We start from the raw sequence: 19,023 nt of genomic DNA on the forward strand, positions 1-19,023 counted from the left end.
ATAAAGGGTCTCAAGGCGCTGGAGGGGAGCCAGGTCTTGAGCTGCCTTCTGAAGGAGAGGTGGTCAGGTATGGCGCGAAGGTGGCTGGGCAGAGAGTTCCAGGTTTTCGCTGCTAGGAAAGAGAAGGATCTTCCTCCGGCGGTGGCTTTGCGGATGCGGGGTACGGCTGCCAGGGCCTGTCAGGTCGAGCGTAGAGTGCGCGGAGGGGTGTAGAAGGAGACGCGGTTGTTGATGATTTTGGGTCCGAGGTCGTGGAGGGCTTTGTGTGCGTGGGTGAGGAGTCGGAAGGTGATCCTCTTGTTGACTGGGAGCCAATGAAGTCTCTTGAGGTGTCCGGAAATGTGGTGGTGGCGGGGTATGTCCAGGATGAGTCGTGCGGCAGCGTTCTGGATCCGTTGTAGTTTCCTCTGCAGCTTGGTGGTGATGCCGACGTATAGGGTGTTCCCGTAGTCCAGGCGGCTGGTGACGAGGGCGTGGGTGACGGTCTTCCTGGTGTCGGTGGGGATCCAGCGGAAGATCTTGCGGAGCATGCGGAGGGTGTTGAAGCATGCTGAGGTCACCGAGTTGACCTGTCTGGTCATGGAGAGGGATGAGTCCAGGATGAAGCCGAGGTTGCGTGCGTGGTCGGTGGGTTGGGGAGTGCTGCCTAGGGCGGGGGGCCACCAGGAGTCGTCCCATGCGGCGGGAGTAGGGCCGAGGATGAGGACCTCCATCTTATCTGTGTTCAGTTTCAGCCAGCTGTCTGTCATCCAGTTCGCTACTTTCTTCATTCCTTCGTGTAGTCTGGTCCTAGCTGAGGTGGGGTTGTTTGTGAGGGATAAGATGAGCTGGGTGTCGTCGGCGTAGGATATGAGGTTGAGTCTGTGTTTGCGTGCGATGTTCGCCAGGGGGGTCATGTAGACGTTGAAGAGAGTGGGGCTGAGGGAGGATCCTTGGGGTACGCCGCAGATGATCTCCGTGGCTGTGGATCTGAAGGGGGGCAGGTGGACTCTCTGAGTCCTTCCGGAGAGGAAGGAGCCGATCCATTCCAGGGCCTTGCCTCTGATGCCGGCGTTGCTGAGGCGGTGTATCAGGGTGCGGTGGCAGACCGTGTCGAAGGCTGCAGAGAGGTCCAGGAGTATGAGGGCCACGGTTTCTCCCTTGTCGGTCAGGGCTCGGATGTCGTCCGTGGCTGCGATGAGGGCGGTTTCGGTGCTGTGGTTGGCCCTGAAACCGAACTGTGTGGGGTCGAGGGAGTCGTTGGTTTCCAGGGCGGTGGTGAGTTGAGCGTTGACGATTTTATCAATCACTTTGGCGGGGAATGGTAGGAGAGAGATGGGCCGGACGTTTTTGAGTTCGGTGGGGTCTGCTGTAGGTTTCTTTAGGAGGGCGTTGAGCTCTGCGTGTTTCCAGCTCTCCGGGAAGGTGGCGGCGGTGAGGGAGGCGTTGATGACGTCTCGGAGGTGCGGTGCGGTGCGATGATGTTGTCGGCCTTGTTGTAGATGTGGTGCGGGCAGGGGTCTGATGGGGATCCGGAGTGGATCGAGTTCATGACGCGGGTGGTCTCCTTGGTGGTGGTAGGGCTCCAGGTGAGGATGGTGGTGATGTCGGTGGCGGGTTCCGGGTGGGGGTTTGCGTTGACGGTCGGGAAGCTGTTGTATATGTCGATGATCTTGTGGTGGAAGAAGGTTGCGAGGGAGTCGCAGAGGTCCTGTGAGGGGGTAATGGGGTTGTTTTCTGCGTCCGGGTTGGAGAGCTCTTTGACGATGCCAAATAGTTCCTTGCTGTTGTGGGCGTTGTTGTCAAGTCTGTTCCGGTAGGCTGTTTTTCGTGCGGTGCGGAGGTGTTGGTGGTGTTGGCGGGTGGCGTCCATGAGAGCTGACATGTTCTCTTCGGTCTGGTTGAGGCGCCACGCCTTCTCACGGGCGCGGCATTCTTTCTTGGAGTTCTTGAGGTCGGGGGTGAACCAGGAGTTTTTCTTGTGGTTGTTGGTGTTAGCTTGAGTCTTCAGGGGGGCCAGGAGGTTGGCGCAGTCGGAGATCCAGCTTGTGAGGTTGTTGGCAGCTTCGTTTGGGTCGGTGGTGCTGGTGGGTTGGTTCTGGGAGAGGGTTGATGCGAGCTGTTCAGTGGTGATACGATTCCAGTGTCTTCTTGGTGGTTGCTGGGTGTGGTGAAGCACAGTGGTCTTCTTGAAGCTGAAGTGGACACAGCTGTGGTCCGACCAGGTGAGTTCGGTGGCGTGGCTGACGGTGATGTGTTTGCGGGAGGAGAAGATGGGGTCGAGCGTGTGTCCGGCGTGGTGGGTGGGTGTGTTGACTAGCTGTTTCAGTCCCAGGTTGGCGAGGTTGTCCAGTAGGGCGGTGGTGTTTTTGTCGGTGAGGTTCTCCAGGTGAAAGCTGATGTCTCCTAGGAGGATGTAGTCGGTGGACGAGAGTGCGTGAGGGTTGACAAAGTCTGCGATGTCTTCGCTGAACTTGGCGCGGGGTCCTGGTGGTCTGTACATGAGGGTGCCTCTGAGGGTGGTCTTGGGGTCGCTGTGGATCGTGAAGTGGAGATGTTCAGCGTCGGGGAGTGAGTTGTCGGTGTGGGTCGAGATGCGGATGGAGTTTTTGTGTGCGATGGCGATGCCTCCTCCGATGCGGTTGGTGCGGTCTTTCCGGATGATTTTGAAGCCGTCGGGGATGGCTATGGTGATGTCGGGTGCCGAGGAGGGGTTCATCCAGGTCTCGGTGAGGAAGGCGATGTCCGGGTTTGTTGAGTTGATGAGGTTCCACAGTTCGATGGCGTGCCTGTGGATGGATCGGGTGTTGACCAGGATGCAGTGGAGATTGCTTCCGGGGGAGTTGTTCTTGGCGGGAGCGGAGTGGGCCCGAAGGCAGGTGAAGCGGCAGTTGTTGCAGGTGAAGGATCCGTGGGTCTTTTTCGGGGTGGCGCGGTAGCAGCCCGGCGTGCGGCCGGGGTTGAGTTTGGTGAGCGTGGTGGAGTCGTAGGTCAGGCGGGAGGCGCGGGGACCAGGGGGTCGGGCGCTGGGCGCGGTCCAGGCGCGGACGGGCGCAGACGGGCTTGCGCAGCGGCCGCCATTTAAGGGGTAGCCGGGGAGGCGGGGTTAGCTGGGAGGCGGGCGGGTAGGTGAAAAAGCGGGAAAAGCAACGGCGGGAAAGCCTCGAGAATGGCGAGGAGGCCTATAAACGAAAAAGTACAGAAAAAGGTACAAAAAAACGGGGAAAAAACGCGGAAAACGAGGAGAAAAAGCGGCGGAAGGACGGGGGGACGGCGGGGACACTCGGCGAAGGCAGGCACTCGGGGTACACGGAGAGAAGGGGAGCGCGATCACAACAAGCAGGCAGCGAGGGGCACACACAGGCAAACCAAGCAGGCAGACAGCAAAGGGCACACACTCGGGGTACACGGAGAGAGGGGAGCGCGATCACAACAAGCAGATAGCAAAGGGCACACACAGGCAAAACCAAGCGGGCAGACAGCAAAAGGGAGAAGGCACACAGGTCTGGTGGCGCTGTGAGGACGGGGGAGCGACCTACCCTGGGGGTATCAGAGCCTCTCACCGACTTGTGAGGTCAGTGTTGGTGACCTGATAACTGTGTCTCACAAACACCATGGCCAGACCTAAGAATTAACTACTGATCCATTCCTGGAGTGGCAGTCTTGGTGCACCTTGCGTGGACTGCAGTCCAGTGTTTTACAGAATCTAAAACTGGTACCACTGTAGTATCTCTGATGACCTGGAATCATGTGTGTAGCTTCTTGAAGGTGTGTGCACTAGACCCTTCATGGTTCTGGGCGGACCCTGAACAGGAAGTGCTCAATGGATGCAGCCCTGCCAAGTTTCCCAGGTCCATGCGGGATGTGCTGCGCCAGTCCAGATTTTTTTTCTTTGAGTTCTGGGATTTGTAATCTTTTTTTTTTTTTTTTTTTTAATTCCATTATAAATCAGGACTTCAAATTCCAGAATTCAAAGAAAATAAAATCTGGACTGGAGCAGCACCTCAGGCATGGAGCTGGGAATCTTGGTAGCTGTGTGGATGGGAGGAGTTAGGGTGTGTGGTTAACAGAGAATATGATGTATAGTACGTGAGTGTATGTTGATGAATAAAGTAACATTTGAATGCAGCTCCCGTGTGGCATCATTCTTGTGTGTGCTCCAGGGCTGGGGAGAACGCTACAAAATGGTCATTTTATTAATATTATCTGCCAACTGGCCCCATACTCGGTGTGACACATTGAATCAATGACAGCGATTATCTTAGCCAAAGCCTGTTCTCTCTTAGGACCTGTGGTTGCCCCTTACATCTTCCACGTGTGGCTCAGCATGCAGTGCTGGGGTTCATGTCTAATTAAGTGCCCGGGGCTGTCCAGCCCCCCAGCAGCCCTGGGGACTGCCATTTCCCCAGAGCTAATATCCAATTAAATACCGGGGAGCCACCCCACAGCCCCAGGGACTGTCACCTCCCAGGGGGCTAAATTTAAATAAAACAGGGGGTCCGTTTCAGACCCCTGGCAATGGGTACCACCACCTTACCTGGACTGTTTAAGTTGGAGGTGGCTGAGTGGACCCCCCCCCCCCTCATGGAGCCATTAATGGCCCTGGGTACCACCTACCCCAAGGGCCGGCTCCTGCTATGTCCCGGGGTGCCCCGGTACATAGCTGTTTGCTCTGACTTGGCAGGACCTTTGATAGCTCCCGCCAAGTCAGAGCAAACACTCCGGTTCCAGCAAGTGAGAGCTGTCAAACAGCTCTTGCTTGCTGGGAGTGGAAGCTTCCTCTGTTTCCCTGCTGGCAGAGATGCAGACAGGGAAAAGGAGGAAACTATTGCTCTCACAGAGAGGGAGCTGCATCTTTAGCAGCTGCCTCTCTATAACAGCAATGCTGGCTCCCACAGGAGGCAGGGAGCAAGCTGGGACCACGGGTCCTTCAGGCTCCCCCTGCAGTCCCCAACTGTGGAGACTGGGTGCCCTGAGAGGTACCCAGGTGACATGGCCAGGCCCCAGGGGATGAGGTCCCTGTGGCTGAGATCGGCCTGGGGAGTGGGGCTGCATGCCCCCCCCTAAAAAAGACATTTTTGAAGGTCAGGCCTTTGGGGGATGGGGTCCCTGGGGCTCAAATCCGCAAGCGGAGGGGGGGGGGGGGTTGTGGGCCCTCTCCCCCTAAAAAACATTTTAGAAGGCCAGGCCCCAGGGTATGAGGTCCCCGGGGCCAAGATCTCAGGCACTGCATGCGCAATATACAAAGTAGGCAGCTTCAGTGCATTCTGGGACACAGCTTTGCCTTCTGTTTTGTTTTTTTATAACTCCGACCTTGCGCCGCTACACATATATTTTTTAATGTTATTTAATAATTAGGTGCTGGCTCCCAACAATGGATCATGCTGTTTTAAGCAACTTATCTCACTGGTGCTGAGGACGAGACCATCCCGTCACTGGCATTCAAGTGGTTAATATGCAAAAAAAGAGAAAAATACCAGTTACATTTTACTGAGGTAACTATAACTGCACCCCTACCCTGCTCTGGTAATCACCTCTCATATTACATTACTCATATGTTAAATGACATCTCAAAATATATAATTGATGATATCACGGATGACATTATCCAGTCACTGTTACAGCGTCCTATGAGGTTTGCGAAGTTGAAGGAATTTACCATGCTACATCAATCTGTGGACAATTTTCTATTCATCTTAATAGAATTACCCTCTTAAAGACTTTACATTACCCACAATTTGAGTAAAGGGGTTGACAGGTGTGCATTTGCCTCTGAACAGACACCTTTTGCCAGGCCCAATAGACAATACTCCATATTTTGATAAAATATACTACCCACATTCCTGAGATGGTCAAAACGGTAGCTACGGCAATCAACCTCAGAGCTATGCTTGCAACGCTAGTGAGATAAACCCACTATAAGGTAGACACTCCTACAGTCTACATTAATTAGCAATCTGCAATGCCAAAAAATCTTCAGCGAAGTTATGGAAATAAACATCTGCACCTCATAAATGTCCTTGCTGCTGTGAAAATGCAAATACCCATGTCTGCCTTAAGATGTGTGGTCACATGTTGGTAATCAATTGATATTTAGTTTTTATACCTGCTTAAAGACTAACAAATACAAAGAAATAGTGGCACACTGCAGACTTATCTGGCTCCTAATTTCAACAATGCATGAATGTAAAAATCGCTCAAAACAAACACACAGATCATCAGAGCATAACAACACTATATCCAACCATCCAAAAATGAATTCTAATAAATACATTTATTGGCAAGTGGACTGTGTAATGACATTCAAGTGCTCTGAGAGGTGATAACAGAAAAAAGTATGTGTGTGTGTATGCAAAGAGGAGAACAGATGCCTTTGGACTCAAAGAAGGTATATGAAATGGGGGAGTCCCAAGGCAGATGACTCAATTGAATGAATCAAAACTTCAAGTAAATTAATGTGCTATATTTATTTTAAGTGTACAACAAAGTATGAAATGCTTCAGCACTTTTAATTTTTGGTTTGTGCTAACATGTGGCTATCATATTTCTTTTTCTTCTTCATTTTATTTTTGTGACATATGCTAGCAAAGGAGAAATAATGACAAAACAGGCCTGAGTGCTCCGCCTTCATGAGTGCAACCAAATTTGCAAGTTATGGTGTAGAGCCAGCCATTTGTAAGGTGGAACTGGTTACTCAGACCACTTCTCGGCAATGCTTGTTTTCAATAGGAAACATATCCCCTCTCATTGTCCAGCTAGAGTATATCTCACTCTTCATCCGCTAACCTTCTGATCGCCCCTAATTTAAAAAATGCAAGTCTGTGCAGCTGCAGTTTTTACGTCTGGCCTTTGAGACAGCTTTAGTTTTCTCTGCCGATTATTTTTCAAACACATCATACATAATATGCACACATTAAGGTGCTTCTGGTCAACGGGCTTCATCCTTTGATCTGTTAAATTGTCTTTCACATTTTGCTTCCACCCTCCACAGCGTACAGCATATGGCCGTGGGTCAGCCCAGCTTATCCCAGGGCTCCTTGTACTTGGAGTGACTTCACAAAACCTGTGCACACTCACCACATCTGCCTATCAATAGTTTCTTTGTCTTACTTCACAAAGATGCTTCAGAGTGTACTTTTGTGTGTCACTTGTTTTTATATTAACTTTAAACAGTGGTTACTTACTTTGACACTAGTTAGATGGCGATTTATTTTCCAACTCCTTTTCATAGTGGATTTAAAAAAATATTTGCGTGCATTGCAATAATGTAGCTACCTGCAAATTGAGTGTTTGGTTAGTTGTGATTTATTCTTGGCTCCTTTGAAACAAGAATGAAATGCACGCACAACTGAAAAGGTGCATTATTAACAAAACTTATCTAGTTAAACAGCTACATCACTGTTTTTTCCATTTACATTTTTATTGCATGCATCTGGCAGCCATGTTTAGGTGGTGGCATGCGATCTTTAAAGTTCTGTTCCATAGGTTTGCAATAAGAAATTAAAAAACAATTGTGTGTGCTATGGCCAGACCTTTTGACTTTACCAATGTTTGTCTCTGTGTTGGCAGCAAAACCCTGGAACACCCCCTCATATGGAGTAAGAATACTTAGTTCTCAGAGTAGCTTTTGAAAGGACTGGAAAACATGGCTGTAAACCTAGACATTCTAGCTTTCATTCCTCTATGAGGTTCTCCACTGCCTTGAAAGACTTAGCAGAAGATTGCCTAAACAAGTTGTATTAACAAAACTACAACTGGACATGTGAAGAAACAATACAGCCAGCTGAAATAATTTGGAAATCCCTTCAGTGTCTATTGTATATGTTACTTTTGAACACAGCAACATATACAGGACTATTTTAAAAACTCTTAAAACATTTGAAATAATAGTTTGTTGTTTCGTGGAAGTAGGGGGCCTTTTAGCAGTAGAGTGCCATATTTTTGTGCAGACTACGAAGGTACATTTAAAAAAAAAAAAAGTTAATATTCTGAGGGTATTTTGTAACAAATGCAGAGTTTTTATTTGGGGTTATTTGATGGAAGCCGCTTAGTGTGCATATTTTTGGAAAGAAGTGCAGAAATGCAGGGAGATTTCTGAAATACCACAGTGACACAGGGGTTATCACACTGCACTGGTTGGTTCAAAGAGACTCCAGAGGAAAGCAGCCACTGTGCTTAACTAATTCATCTCTGCAGAGGAAGTCAGTCTGCAACTACAGGCCGCACAGACTTATGAATGACTGAGGGGGAATACTGGCAGGGACAGAAAGCACAATAGGAGGCGGAGGGGACGAGCACTGGGATGAGGCAGCCCTATGAGCCTTATGTATTTCAATGATAGATTCATCAATATATTTGTTCATCCATACATCCATCCATTCATCATTTCACTCATCTTTCAATTCTTCCATTCATTCACCCTTTCACCTAGCGATCCTTTGCTCTTCTATCCATCATTTCACCCTCTATTCTTCATTTCTCCCTCCCACCTTTTCACCATTACACTTATCCATTGTTGCACCCTTCAATTATAAATCTATTATTTTTATCATGTTTCCTTTCCTTTCACGCTTCCTTGCTTTTTTCTATCATTTTTTACCTCTAGCTGGCCATCTTTCTTATTCCATACTTTGCCCTCTCTTATCTTTTTTCTCTCATGCTTACTTTCTCATTTTGTCCCCCGCTCTGCTTTTCCCCTATTTTCAACATTCTACTTTTTAGGTTAAGCGTGCAAGTGCTCTGACCTGTTGTAATCTATCTGTGGGCTTTTAACCATGCCCATCACTTTCACTCATTCGTGGCCTTGCCTTTCAAAAATCCTTTATCATCATTGGTAAATGCTTACCTTTGACCCTCCCTGGGGCGGTTTGGTTACCTCCTTGGCCATCGACCCTGTTACATGAATAATTGCAGGATTTTCCTTTTGTGTCTCTACTTCGTGCTCAGGCTGGCCGTGGGACTTTGAATCAGCTCGCTTATGTCAACTGTTTTACTTTTCATTTTCAATTTGAGTGGCAAGAAAAGTCCAGATAGGAATTTAAAACGTTAACAGCTCTAACTCAAGCAAACGTGAGACCCAATGAATTGCAAATGCGTTTAGTTTCTTTCACTGAGCAGCAGCACAAAGACCGCATCCCTCTGTTGTGCCTGTCCCTAACATTGACATTCATAAGAATCTTTCCAGTCCATCAAGCCAAGAGGAGGCCCCGCTTAAGCGGCTAGAGTGAGAGGTTCCCTACGCCACTGGTTAAGATGAGGGAGCATTGAAAGACTTTAAAACACAGTGCATTTTTGGGTTTGTAGCCCTGATGCACTTCAACTGAGGCATCTGGGCTAAAGTCCTAGATTACAGAGATGTCTACAAGAATATTCAGGACTGGAACACAGTGTCCTGGTGGGGCAGCCAGTCGCCTGGGGGGCCTTAAGAAACATGAGTTAAAGCAAGGATACCTGGGGATCGAGCAAGGGCTCTGAGCATGGATGTCATTTAGGGGGTCGCAACTGCAACCCTTGGCTTGCTCCTTGCGACCCCTGGCGTTAGAGGTGGCAAGTGCCAGGAACAGAGCAGCAGATGGTCAGTTGGGAAACCACTCTTTGTTGTCTGCCTGTTTTTATATCATAGTGATAGTGAATCATTCTACATAATTCACTATTAGTGTAATAAAATATGGAGTACAATTAGCTGGAATATGACCTTCCTTAGCAGCTGAGGCAGTGAAAAAAACATATTTAAAATGCATATAGTGTGCGTGCTTGTGGGTGAGTGTGTGTTTATGTGGGAGAGTGTGTGTAAGTGTGAATGTGTGTGTGTGTGTGCACAAGGGAGGTCAAAGAGCATGTGATGTCACTTCTGCTATGCCTAGCATTTTGGTGAATTGATGTCCATGGCTCTGTTGGGGCGGGGGAGAGAGTGAGGGCCTGAGGCCATAGAACCAAGTGCACAGGATGTAGCCAGGACTACTGAAATTATGCAACAGGCAATGACCAAAGTGTGCAGCATGGTTGACTAAATTATGTGGCAAGGCAGCGAAAACGATGGCATAGTGTGGCTTATTTTGTGATAGTATTGCATTATTATTTTGTCAATCTCACCCATGCTAACACTGCCTGCACAAAGGTTTTGCCTCAGTGGTACCAGTTTTACACCCACACAGCAAAACGCAACAGGCGGACACCTCTGTGAAGGGTCTTCCCATTGTCAGCAAGAGTTAGCCACCTTTGGAGTAACTCTTGATCCATATGGGCTAAAAAGGTTTTTCTAGGCAGCAGATGATGGACTTTTGGGTAAATCCCATAATTATGCGGAAAAGGCTGCGGCCACAAATATTACATAATTCCAGGAAGATTGAGTGTGACATCCGAGTGCTGCAGCCTGCCATGAACGCCCGGTATACCGCGATAACCCGCTGGTGACAGGGCGGGGTGACCCGGGAGCGCGGAGCCGGAGAGCACCGCACACTCCGGGGCCAGCAGCGCGTCTGCCTCCCACGCCTCACGTGCAGGTCACATCACTCGGGGGAGGCGGGACGGTGAGCGGCCGCGCACAGGCCGCCCAATCAGGATCGGCGAGGAGCGACGGCCCCCCCAATGGGAAGCACGCGTGGGCGGGGCGGCGTCCGCTGAAGTTTTTTTTTTTTTTTTTTTTTTTTTTTTTTTTTTTTTAAAAACCTTTGCATTGGGACAGTTGGGGGCGGTTCGTCTCGCGCAGCAGGTGGACGGTGGGACGAGCGCGCGCCGCAGCCAACGGTTCCTGCCTCGCGCCGGAGCTAACGGTCCCCGCGCGCGCCGCTCAGGATGAGCTCCCCGTGCCCGCGCTGCCAGGCGCCAGTCTACTTCGGTGAGTGAGGACGGGCGCGGCGGCGGCGCGGGGCTCCCCTCGCCGGGCCGGAGACCCCTCAGGGCGTCGCTTCCGTGGGGTTCCGGACTAGACACCAATTACAGCTGGTTTTACACTGGTAGTTTAGTGGGGGAACTCCTGGGTCCCTTCCCTGCTCCACTGCCCGGGCTGTTCGGCTCCCTGCCCAGGGACACACCGGAGTCCCGCGGCCGGAGAGGGTCACATTGGTACCGGTTTAACCCACAAATGTAGCAATAAACAATAGAGAGGTGACCAGTCCAGCCTCGCAAAGACTTCCCCTGCTGAGCAATGCCTTATTGTGTTTTTAGTAACTCTAGAACCCTTCGAGCTAGAAACATTTTTTTGGTTGAAATCTGCAGGTTATGTGGCAGATGATGGATTATGTGGCAAACTCTGCACATGTGGATCTAGGTGAAAACGGCCTCCGCCGCGCCGTCTCGTGACTCCCGGGCCGGCAGGAGCGCCTCGTTAATACGTGCGCCGGATAGCGCTTCCTGCAGGCTCGATCGCCTCTGAGCGCTCCAGGCTTTTATCACATAGAGGAAAGAATCTGTTCGCAAGGAACTGATTTCTGCCGAAGATCAACTGGTATATTTTGGTGGGAAACCTCATGGCTTATGCTGCAGGGGTGACTGAATTATGCTGCGAGAAAAGGGAAATTAAGCAGCACATTTTGTGATAACATATTTGACTTTTTTTATTTTTGTTTTATTTAATTCTTGGGCAAACAACCACATGTTTAACAGTCCAATCCAGCAGCAAGCAGCTAAAGATTGTGCGGCGTATCCATGAATGTGCGGAAATGTGCGCAATGCCCGAGTCCTGGCTGTCATCGAGCCTCTTGGTTCTGAACGTTTTAAGCCAAATAAGCCCTTCCAAAAGTCTGTCATGCCTCACTAGTATTTAAATATGTACCAACTGGGAACATCTCAGATGTTTGAACAACGATGACTTCAAATTTAATTTGTAAGAACTCCGTTTTAAAACTCAAGTTTTCTAACGCAAATAGAGGCTCCAAAAGGGGACATTTTTCAATATTTCCCCTTGAATAAAAAAAATAAAAATTACTATGACGGTGGTAGCTGTACTTAACAAAAACTATAAAAATAAATAGAACATTTAATAATCATGGACTAGAGTTTTACTTTACTTGAGTTTAATTAAAAAGAAAATCACTTCGTGAATGTTAATTGTTTTTCCTTAGCAGTCTTTGTAGATATGTTCTTAGATCTTTGTGGATATTTTCTTAGATCTTGCAGAAAAGGTGAACTTTGGAAAAAAAAACAGCCGAAGAAAAGCGTAGCTAAATATTTTGACTCACTCATATGTTCTGGTCCCATAGACATGCTAACAATTTGCTAGTTCATTCCACACAGTCTCGTGTCTGTCTCACCGTTTACATCACTCCCTGTCTGTGCCTTCATCCTCCTAGGAAGGATGCTCTTAGTCTGACGCGCCCATCTCTTGAGGCCACCCCTCTTCCCAGGAGACCTGCCCTTGGCCTCTTAGGAGAGATGCTCCTGCTGTGAGACTCCCATGTTTTGAGGCCACCCCTCTTCCCAGGAGACCTCCCGTACCCTTGACCTCTTACGAAGATGTAAGAATTCCGTCCACACAGTAGAAGTTGGTGAAACTTGATTTATTTATTCTAAGCACAAGTTATACAAGGAAGACAGTGCAGTTCTCCCGTACTCTTCAACCGTTACACAACTATTGCCGTACTCGAGTGCCTCTATGTAAACATAACCAGAGCGTGCTTTACCAGCACGAGGCATTCGAGAACGGTGACAACCATTCTCTGCATACACTACAGAAGGTTGCTCCTGCTGTGAGATGCCCACACTTCTTCCTAGGAGACCTGCCTGTCCCCTTGGTCTCTGCTGTGAGACAGCCATGCTTGAGGCCACCCCTCTTCACAGGAGACCTGCCCTTGGCTTCTTAAGAATGATGCTCCTGCTGTGAGACGCCCATGCTTGAGGCCAGCCCTTTTCCTGGGATACATGCCAGTCTCCTTGGCCTCTAATGAAGGATGCTCCTTCTTTGAGGTGCCTATGTCTTGAGGCCACCCCTCTTCTCAGGAGACCTCCCGTACCCTTGACCTTTTAGGAAGGATGTTCCTGCTCTGAGACGCCCACGTATTGAGCCCACACTTCTTCCTAGGAGACCTGCCTGTCCCCTTGGTCTCTAAAGAAGTATGCTTCTGCTGTGAGACATCCATGCTTGAGGACAACCCTCTTCCTAGGATAGATGCCAGTCTCCTTGGCCTCTAAGGAAGGATGCTCCTTCTCTGAGGCGCCCATGTCTTGAGACCTGCCCATGGCTTCTTAAGAATGATGCTCCTGCTGTGAGACACCCACCTATTGAGGCCACCTCTCTTCCGGGAGACCTCCCGTACTCTTGACCGCTTAAGAATGATGCTCCTGCTGTGAGACGCCCATGCTTGAGGCCAGCCCTCTTCCTAGGATACATGCCAGTCTCCTTGGCCTCTAAGGAAGGATGCTCCTTCTCTGAGGCGCCCATGTCTTGAGGCCACCCCTCTTCACAGGAGACCTGCCCTTGGCTTCTTAAGAATGATGCTCCTGCTGTGAGACGCCCATGCTTGAGGCCAGCCCTCTTCCTAGGATACATGCCAGTCTCCTTGGCCTCTAAGGAAGGATGCTCCTTCTCTGAGGCGCCCATGTCTTGAGGCCACCCCTCTTCACAGGAGACCTGCCCTTGGCTTCTTAAGAATGATGCTCCTGCTGTGAGACGCCCATGCTTGAGGCCAGCCCTCTTCCTAGGATACATGCCAGTCTCCTTGGCCTCTAAGGAAGGATGCTCCTTCTCTGAGGCGCCCATGTCTTGAGGCCACCCCTCTTCACAGGAGACCTGCCCTTGGCTTCTTAAGAATGATGCTCCTGCTGTGAGACGCCCATGCTTGAGGCCAGCCCTCTTCCTAGGATACATGCCAGTCTCCTTGGCCTCTAAGGAAGGATGCTCCTTCTCTGAGGCGCCCATGTCTTGAGGCCACCCCTCTTCACAGGAGACCTGCCCTTGGCTTCTTAAGAATGATGCTCCTGCTGTGAGACGCCCATGCTTGAGGCCAGCCCTCTTCCTAGGATACATGCCAGTCTCCTTGGCCTCTAAGGAAGGATGCTCCTTCTCTGAGGCGCCCATGTCTTGAGGCCACCCCTCTTCACAGGAGACCTGCCCTTGGCTTCTTAAGAATGATGCTCCTGCTGTGAGACGCCCATGCTTGAGGCCAGCCCTCTTCCTAGGATACATGCCAGTCTCCTTGGCCTCTAAGGAAGGATGCTCCTTCTCTGAGGCGCCCATGTCTTGAGGCCACCCCTCTTCACAGGAGACCTGCCCTTGGCTTCTTAAGAATGATGCTCCTGCTGTGAGACGCCCATGCTTGAGGCCAGCCCTCTTCCTAGGATACATGCCAGTCTCCTTGGCCTCTAAGGAAGGATGCTCCTTCTCTGAGGCGCCCATGTCTTGAGGCCACCCCTCTTCACAGGAGACCTGCCCTTGGCTTCTTAAGAATGATGCTCCTGCTGTGAGACGCCCATGCTTGAGGCCAGCCCTCTTCCTAGGATACATGCCAGTCTCCTTGGCCTCTAAGGAAGGATGCTCCTTCTCTGAGGCGCCCATGTCTTGAGGCCACCCCTCTTCACAGGAGACCTGCCCTTGGCTTCTTAAGAATGATGCTCCTGCTGTGAGACACCCACCTATTGAGGCCACCTCTCTTCCCGGTCTACCTGCCCTTGGCTTCTTAACGATACTCCTGCTGTGAGAACTCCAAGTATTGAGGCCACCCCTCTTCCCGGGGGACATTCCGTACCCTTGACCTCTGAAGAAGGATGCTCATGGTCTGCGCCCCATCTCTACCTGCATTCCGTGTATCCCCTCAGTTGAGAAGCCCCTGGTTTGTGTTGTCAGAGAGCTATCCTCCCTTTGGGAAGAAAAGGTCCCTTTTCTCTAAGTCTTTTTTTTTGGGAAAGACGACCGGTCCACTCATTCTCACCCCGCTTGTTTACCCCGCTCCTTGTGTCACATGCGCTGTCCACTTTGCTTGGCTGCAGGGTAGGGGTCCTACAGCCCCCTGACCTCTTCCCTCACATGTGCCCTGCCCCCTCCGCTCCTGCTCTCTACCCCTCCATCGTGCCCAGGCTGACAGCCTGGGTGAGTATAGGGGGCTTTGCTGCTGCCTTCGCACGTATCCACTTTCTACTTCAGAAACGTTTGCCCTCCTTTTCGTATCCCAATAAATCACCCCAGTACCAGCCAAGAAACAGACGGTCGCTCGGGTGGCCCCGTCCGGCATTCATTCCATACTGCGAGTTGCTGGGACCTGGCGAACTGCCTTGTAACGCGAGTCACTGCGACGCCTCTGAGCTTTCTTTTCTCTGGTAATGCACACCATTTGTAAGCAGAGGATTAGGTGAAAGTAAACGGCTCGGGCACGCGTGCACAATTCGCGAATAATTCACTTACAGCACGTCAGGGTGGATCCGGCGGGTGTTTGATCTCCGAGGGAACTCCTCAGCCACAGTTCTGGGGGTTATGCTGGGAACATCCCACACCTCTCTGTCCCCTTGCTGTTTCCTGTCGCCTCGGCGGTGTACTGTATCCTGACCATGTAAGACTACTCCGTAACCGATGCACTGTCTCGCCGCCCTCCACACATCTCACATCCTGATTTTTTTCATTAACTACCCGAGTTGGACCTGAATATAGCTCTGTATAAACCGTGCTTTCCCTGTTTCTAGGCGCTCCACGCAAATTGGAACAGCCACATAACATGTATGTCTAGTAATGTATACAAGAAGCAACGGTAATATTTTTTTTGTTCTTTGTGATTTGTAAGTTCGCAAGCTGGGTAGCGACCGGGTGGGGTGGCACATATGTAGTAGCAGCGATGCTTATTTCTTGCATAGACATACTAGCTGTCTCAGGACTCGCACACTACTGCTACATGTCCTGTAACTGACCTGTGTGTTAAGGAAGCTTGCAGTAGAGCGGTTTTATCTGTGTTGTATGGTAGACTGGGTGAGCATTTTCCTAATATACATAGTAAAGAATGTTTAGCACTTTCAGGAGGCGGTTAGCACACCATGCAAGATTGAGGTGCTCAAACATAATGTTCAACTTGGGTAGGAGCGACCCATGCATTTCCTACACCTGCAGCACATACACCATATTCTACAAGTTGTTTGATATTTGCGTCCCACCAACATGGCTGATGATGAGTTGGACCATAACAGCAAAGTTTTTAAGGATTGTAATTAGCCCATTCAAGACTAACATGGGCCTGATGCAAATTGGTGGCTTGCACAGTTCTTGCAGCTGGCCCTTCACTTTCCACTCTCCTCACCCACATGCCCTAGCCCACAAAGAAATGGGTTCTGGGAACACTATGCAAACAATTTCCCGTTCCCTTTCCCACGACCACTTTCAAAGAATGCCAAGAAATTGTTAAAATATGCCACAACAGGGAGCATGGCCTGGCCAAGTATGGAGTAGGATGGCAAACTAAACGTCTCCTTTCTCCCTGACCTGTAGAACACTACAGAAGCATTCATTGGATCCATTTGAAGCCACTCCCACAATAAGTCAGTGGGAAACCCACCAGATCAAAGGGAGAAGTGGGCAGCTATAGTCGAGCTGTGTGTGAGAAGAAACGCCTAAGCACGCATGTCTGGAAGGTACGGCTGCTGCTATCTTGCACCTATGGTTGAACAAAGAGAGGCCTGGTGCTCCCAGCTGGTGTGGCCTAGAGGAGTGGTAAGTAAGTGGGCATCACTGCTGAGATACCTTGGGTAGCAGGGGGTAGGCATGCCGAGTGTCCATTAAGAGACTGGACGAGTCATGGAACAAGGCACCTCATCGGGGGAGGTGTGGTATGAGTCAGGAGCTGTAAATAATATTTTGGCAACTGACCTGTGGACCCACTCCACTTTGAGGAAAGAAATGATGAGCTCTGGTGCAATGGGACGTAGATGAACCCTGTGAAAGAAAATTGCCAACATCACTGAGGACCACCTCGGAACTTTGTGAAGGAAATCTGCAGCAAGATAGGCTCGATCAGAGAGGGCCTGAAAACCTGCTCACATAAACTAAAGGTTGAATTAACTGAACTTGGCAGGAAAGTCGAATACCTGGAAAGAGTGATAGATGATGTTTCTGAGGAACAAGCCTAGCTCTGAGCCCAGACGCAGCCCCCACAGCTGACAAGCACAGGAGTCGCAGAGAGGCCAACGCAGCACACCTTGGAAGGAGTCGCAGGAGTAGCACGCAGAGGGCTGTGCTTCGCAGGGAAGAGTGCTGGGGCTTCAGGGAGCCTGAAGATCCCTTGGAGGAGATGCCAACAAGTCATGGTAGCTGCAGAGACTGCATGGGGGGTACTGTCCTGCATTGAGAGGCAAGGGCTTACCATCTCCCAAGTTGGACAGCTGTTACAGAGGACCAAGGGGACCACTCCAGACCACCACCCATGATGCAGGATTCACGCAGCTTTGGAGGAGAGGAGATCCATGCATCTGGTTGTCATTGTAGTCGGTGGCTGCGACTGCAGGTGAGTGACGCCTTCACTCCAAGGGATATTCCTTCTTGCTTCTAGTGCAGACTGAAGACTTGTCGCCCTCAGAAGATGCACAGCAGCCAAAACGTTGCAGTTGCTGGAAGGAGCTGTCGAAACAGTGTTTCAGAGTAGTGTCGTCGTTGTGGATGCAGGTTGTCGGTTCGGGTCCAGTTGCAGTTCCAGTGGCCAGAAGGAGAAGTAAACGTTGCAGAGGAATTCTGCTGGAATCTTGCACATCGAATCTTGCCCGCACTTACGAAATCCAGGAAAATGGAGCTGGAGTTCATAGGGGCAACTCTGCTCATGTAGGGGTGCCCTCACACATAGGTACCTGAATCCCTGCCCTCTGGGCTAGGAGGGCCTACCATAGGGGTGACTTACAGTGACATGGTGCAGTGGCCTGGAGTGAAAGCGTGCATGTACCTTTTCACGCAGGCTGCAAGGGCAGTCCTGCGGACACATTTTACATGGGCTCCCATGGATGGCATAATACATGCTGCAGCCCATGGGGAGCTCCTGGTGCCCCAATGCCCTGGGTACCATATACTAGGGACTTGTATGAGGGCACCAGTATGCCAAATGAGGGGGGTTTGATGTCCCAAAATAAATGTTAGAGGGAGAGAGCACAATCACAGGGGTCCTGGTTAGTAGGATCCCTGTGAACGCAGTCAAAACACTGTCAGCAGGCAAAAAGTGGGGATAACATGCCAAAAAGTGGATACTTTCCTACACATACTTGAGCAAAACTCCCAATTTGTTTACAATAGTTACAAGAAACATTATTTGCTGGGTACTCCCTCCCCCTCTTTTTTTTTTTTTTTCCATGTGGAGCGTTAACGCACCGAAAGCACAAATTCGTAATGTTGATCCCCATGTTAAGGGGCTCTTGTTTGGTCTTACCCCCTTCTGCACAGGTTTGGTGATTGCCGGTACTTTCAGCATTTCAATTGGGTTATAATCAAGCTCCTTTAAGGCTAGTCTCTTCAAGAGTTTGATTACTCATGGCTTATAATTTTTGCCTAATTTGTTTGTCTTTACGTTGACACACAAACTGATCTCTAATAAGTTGGTCAATGAAATGTTCAAATATACAAACAGAAGAATGTCTACGTAGTACTGAAATGTATGACTAACAGTTTTTCTCAAGACTATACAACTGGGTTGCTTGTCAAACCTATTCATCAATTTCAAAACACCTGTTTCATATTAATTTAAAGAATTATCTATCTCTTGTACAGGTACATCAGGTAGGTGTTTGTAGACAGATCCACCTTTAAACCCAAAAGAATGAAGAATACATTTCTTCCTTTCTGCACTAAATTTTAAGGCTCCTATACATTTCAAATGCATCAAAGCATACATCCCACTTAACAGGAGGTTCACCTGGTGTATTTACAAATGCTGGTGAAACCCCTCGAATGTTATACATGCGTAATGTTAAAACAACAATTAATAATATAGAAGCGCTGTTTGAATCATTTTTCTATTAGATAATATAGCAAGGTGTGTGAGAGTCACTGTGATCTGCACTGTGAATCAAAAAACAGTATACAGATACATGTAGTATAGTGTGTGACTCACCATGATCTGCGCTGTGAGACAACAGGAACACAGTATTTAAGTA

The 19,023-nt window shown here is 49.6% G+C and overlaps 2 protein-coding genes across 2 annotated transcripts in view; one reads left to right on the forward strand and one right to left on the reverse strand.

The window, feature by feature from the left end:
* TMEM151B (transmembrane protein 151B) overlaps positions 1-15,426 on the reverse strand; it is a 149,219-nt gene extending 133,793 nt beyond the window's left edge. Inside the window, exon 1 of the mRNA XM_069236385.1 lies at positions 15,314-15,426. The gene's annotated coding sequence lies outside the window, so the exon portion shown is untranslated. The remainder of the gene's footprint in view (positions 1-15,313) is intronic.
* Positions 10,664-19,023, forward strand: part of CRIP3 (cysteine rich protein 3) — a 276,234-nt gene continuing 267,874 nt past the window's right edge. The window contains exon 1 of the mRNA XM_069236386.1: positions 10,664-10,816. Within this exon, the coding sequence (XP_069092487.1) occupies positions 10,774-10,816 (43 nt within the window). The 5' untranslated portion in view covers positions 10,664-10,773. The remainder of the gene's footprint in view (positions 10,817-19,023) is intronic.

Source organism: Pleurodeles waltl, chromosome 5 (assembly GCF_031143425.1).
Source record: "Pleurodeles waltl isolate 20211129_DDA chromosome 5, aPleWal1.hap1.20221129, whole genome shotgun sequence".
In the NCBI taxonomy this organism is placed as follows: domain Eukaryota; kingdom Metazoa; phylum Chordata; class Amphibia; order Caudata; family Salamandridae; genus Pleurodeles; species Pleurodeles waltl.